Source organism: Pterocles gutturalis, unplaced genomic scaffold (assembly GCF_000699245.1).
Source record: "Pterocles gutturalis isolate BGI_N339 unplaced genomic scaffold, ASM69924v1 scaffold52353, whole genome shotgun sequence".
Classification (NCBI taxonomy): Eukaryota; Metazoa; Chordata; class Aves; order Pterocliformes; family Pteroclidae; genus Pterocles; species Pterocles gutturalis.
In genome coordinates, this window is record NW_010122492.1 from 1 (window position 1) to 4693 (window position 4693).

At 41.7% G+C, this 4693-nt stretch overlaps 1 protein-coding gene across 1 annotated transcript; it reads right to left on the reverse strand.

Moving 5' to 3' along the window:
* Positions 1–1118: 1118 nt before the first annotated feature.
* IGFBP1 (insulin-like growth factor binding protein 1) lies at positions 1119–4680 on the reverse strand (the record flags this gene model as incomplete). The annotated part of the gene is made up of 4 exons (XM_010077525.1): positions 4595–4680; positions 4459–4491; positions 2832–2976; positions 1119–1247 (listed from the first exon to the last, which is right to left on the reverse strand). Coding segments are annotated over exons 1-4 (393 nt in total), but the record flags the coding sequence as incomplete, so codon positions are not given.
* Positions 4681–4693: the final 13 nt, after the last annotated feature.

Here is a 4693-nt window from a genome sequence, read left to right on the forward strand (position 1 = left end):
CAGCCAAGGGCAAACCCATCACAGTAAGTAACTGTAAGATGAAGATTACCTATGAGATACTGCAATGGGACACTACCAAGGTGTTGGACAGAGCTAGGTGGGGACCTTCCATGCACAGACTTCTTTTGAATGCTCTGACAGAGCCTCTGACCAACACACTTGGTTAGGGAGCCATGACCCAAGTTCATCTACCACAACAGCAACTTCAGATTTAAAACAGTTTGCCCACTCCCTGGTAAACAGAGGTTTAAAACAGCAAATATCTTCCAGTGTGAGAATCCGATAGGAGGCAGAATATACAAGCTGGTAGGGCAAGAGCAATGACTGGATGGGCTGGCTCTTCATGCAAGGAGGCAAATAGAGTAGGTTTTTTTCTTGGGGAGGGGCTTAAACAGATTTCTGTTTGTGCCTGATTAGATCCCAGGTCACAATGTTTGTGAATCACACAGTGGTGCCATGCCCAAAAACAAGGACTCTTGGTGACACAGGTTTATGCAGACCTACCTAAATTTGTGTGCACGACCTGTGATTACAAGGGTGTGTCTTGAGGTTTAGAGCTTTAGTTAGGTTTGCAGATTACTCTTAGTGTAACTTGCAATGGCTTTTCTTGAGGCTATAATGGAAATGAGCATATAACATAATCCATAGGCAGCACAAATCAGCATTTTTGTTCTACTTTCAGAAGGCTAATTTTGCTCCGGAGTTTTTTCACTGCCTGGGAGCTGAGAGCCTCCTTTCTTCATGGTGATTTTATATATTTTTCAATCAGCTTCGCGGGCAGTATGGTGGATATTATGAATTAATGTCAACTGGTAATATGCTAACAAATCAGCTTGATTTGGCCTGGAAGCAGACAGGGTTAAAAGATTTTGGAGAAGGCCTTGCATGCACCTGTTCTTTGAATGGAAAAGTCTCCTGCCTCCATCGCTATCAGCCCACAGCGTGCGGCTCACTTTTAAAAGAAGAAGGACAAACCATCTGCTCCCACTACTAAGTATGCCTGTTTTCACAACCTGCTTTTCCAGCAGCTGCAAACTCACATGTTTGAGAGAAGAGGGCTAGGAAAGGGTTGGCTGTGTCAGGCTAGTCACAGAGCAGACAGGGGAAAAGGCACGTACCTGTTTGCTGTGGTAAAATCCATTCTTATTGCAGTTGGGCAAGTAGAATTTGTAAACCTCCCCTCTGCTTCTTTGCTGTGCCTTTGCCAATTTATACAGGGCTCTGTAAAGCTCCTTCTGACAAGGTCCCTGTGGGAATACCATACAAAGGTTGTCAATGCCAAAATCACAAAGAAACTACCTAAACAAAAAGTGATCGGTGTAAAGCTAGCAAACAGATGAAAATACTTATTAGTCTTAAAAATCTGCGCTAGATTGCTTCACATGTAGTTTTTACTTATTTCAGCAACAGAAAACTCTGGTGTTGCATTGAAGCCTTTGTTTTTGTTCTTTGAGGTATTTTCTGTCCTGAGAAACATGAGGATTTAAGTCCTTAAATTGCCACACAAGGAAATTTAACCTGTGCTAAGTAAACACGTTACTGCTCAGAGGGTACAATCTCTCCTATTATGGGGAGGTGCACATTAGGAGGCTGGTGTACGTGAGACTAGCCACGTTTTCTGGGTTGCCATGGCCCTGTACTCTGTTGATGTATGGAGAATAGGTGCAAGACATATATAGAGGTGCAAGAACAAACATCTGAATGTTTGTTATCTTTTGTGCAGGACAGAGCTTGTAGCCAAAGCAGAATAGAGGTCACCTCTGTGGCTCTGAGACCTAAACCCAAAGAGCCGGGAACTGAGGATGAACTATTTGCAATATTCATTATCTTCACAATTTGCTTGCTCCCCTTTTCAAAGTCACCATTGCCAAGTATAAACAGTACCTACTGTGTTTAAATGAGCAAAATGCGAGAAGTGACTGAACAAATATTTGTACTTCAGTGTGAAAATAATCGGCTTTTGCAAGACCTCCCCATGTCACCCTCACGTAAGTGGTCCTATTCAAGCCAACAGGTTTATCTATGGCTCTGGGTGAGAAAAGTAGAAGCCTCAAAATCAGAACAGAAGCTAACACCACTTATGTGTAATAGTTCAAAATAAATCAGTTTGGATGTGGAAAAAGGCTTCCTAGGGTGGAGGGGTGGTTAGTTTTGGTTTATTTTTATTTTTATTTTTATTTTTTTTTGTCTGTGACCATGACGAGAACTGGGCTTTTGTGGTGCCCAATTCTAGTTCAGCTCTGTGCTGCGGGTGTGCTGGCTTCTGGGACTGGTCTAACTGTGGTTCTCTGGTGCCCTCAAGTGGAACACAGACGGAAAAGGCCCCATACCCCCATTACCCACTGCAGTTTTGCAGTGTCAAAGGTAAAAGCTTACTTTAATTGATGAGTTTTCTATCTTTTTACATGTACCTACTTAGTAGCATTCCCTTGTGATCAGAAAGGAACATATTTTTATTTCACTGAGCGTTGGACCAGTCACAAGTATCTTTTATTTTTTAGCTAAAACACAAAAGGAGTCCAAGATTTTAATATGGGCTGCTGGAAATTAAGGGCCCATGTTATGATCTGATAGTAAATGCAGAGAAAGACTCAGCTTCTGCATGGAGGCTGTATAAGGATATAACTGACGCACACCTGTTTTTACTGCTTCTGCTGTGTCGCCTGTTCCTCAAGAATCTGATAACGGCATTCCAAAAGTCTGTTTTCTGGCTACCCAAAATACCGACATCCTAGTGTTGCTGCTAGAATTTCATGCACATTTTCACTTTGTATTTGGAATCAATAGCATCTTCGGAAATGGTCTCTGAAAGGTTTGCAAATAAAACCCACCTGCTCTTTCCACTTCTTGAGTTCAGATATTCTCTTTGCTTTCATGTTTTCATATGCAGTGATAGCATTCCAGGGGATGGATTTGTCCTGGTCTATGGGAAACATCAACTGATAGTTCAGCAGCTGATCCTGTGTCATTTCAGTGCTTTCCAAAGACATACCCTCAGGTTCAATAGAGTCTGGAAAAGAATGATATTAAGGTGAACATCTTCAGTGAACTTTTGCATTTATCTCTCAAAGTTAAAAATGTAAAGAATAAGAAGAAGAGTGAGGAACAACAACAAAAATAATATCTAAGATCCATTACAGTAGCTCTTGCAGGAGTAATAAATTACACGTGCAGCACAGCAAGTTAAACTTTTGTCATAAATACGTATGAGGATGCACCAGCAGTTCTCTAATAAATTGGTTATTTTATGATTCTTCAAAATCCCTCTAATCCCAAAGATAAAGCTGCAGCCACTCTGTTAGAAAGGAAGAAACTTTTTTGACCACAGTGTATTGTAGAGACTTTCCTAAATGAGAGAAGACTGGAGTTAAGCTTGTAATTCATTTAGATTTTTGTCAGCATGATGTGTTTCAGTTTTTATTCAGGAGAGGAACTGGTCCAGACCTGATCCCATGGCTTCCTGTACTTTGTTCCATGGTTTGCCTCATATAAGAAGGGGTAGCAACTCACAGGAGCCAACAGTTGCTCGTGCTGGCCTGCAGTGGATCAAATAGCCAGGAAATGGCAGAAACTGTTTGGATCTGTTTGATCATGGCCCGCATGCCAATGACGAACTCAGTGCATGTGAAGTCTCCCACTGAAGGCAACAGAAGCTCTTTGCAATTGCAGGGACTCATCATGGGACAAAAGTTTGACATGTGTCTAAATAAGTTGTTGGATCAAGGCTATAAACAATCATCCAATGGACTAAAACCCACCTGGTTTTCCCCTTGACAATGTTTAAGAAAAAAATGGAGGTAGAAAATTGGGAAGGGAAAGGAGAGGAGAGGAGAGGAGAGGAAGGAAAGGAAAGGAAAGGAAAGGAAAGGAAAGGAAAGGAAAGGAAAGGAGAAAAGGGAAAAAGAAAAGAGAAAATTAAAGGAAAGAAAGAAAGAATCAAATATTAGACATTTTTAACTGCAGGAGGCTTAAACATTTAGTTTCGTTATCTTCCCTCCCAGTGCCCTCAAGTATAAGAGAAATTACTGCTACCAATGGCCATTGTTACTTGGAGTCAACAGCGATTATTTTTGTAATGCTACTGTGTTGCCTTAATCCACCACTTCAGGACCATAGCAGTAACGATGGTGGAAATAATAATAAGAATAAATTGTAAAATAATGAATTAACACTGAAGAAGTTCCTTATCATCATATAGCATTAGGTGCTTGATATGACTTCTTGCTCAAAGATAGTTTGTCTAGCACTGCACTACTTCAGATGCATTTTATGCTTTAATTGAAGCCAGGCACAAAGCCTGTTTAGGTCTTTTCATTCTCTATCATGACTTTTGCAGACCGACATGAACAAAGGCTAGAAAAATTTGTCCTACTCTAGTTACTGTTTACTACTAACGAAAAACTGTCCATAACTTCCCAGAAACCTTATTCTGATTATTCTGCATCATGCCTTTACCACGCTTCAGGGTTTTCCTGCTCGCTGCCTGCGGCACTAACAGCCTGTTTCGAACATCTCTTGGCTCCGCACCAGGATACCTCTCACCTCGCACAGGTCAGAAGACGTTTTCCTGGAAAACGCAGCCCCTCTTCCTTACTTTTCAAACGTCTGCCTAACTTTGCTCATTTTTCCAAGCTCCCGACGCCCAGCGCCCCGCAGAGCCTTGCCTGGCCCCAAGCGCATCCCCGCCTGACCA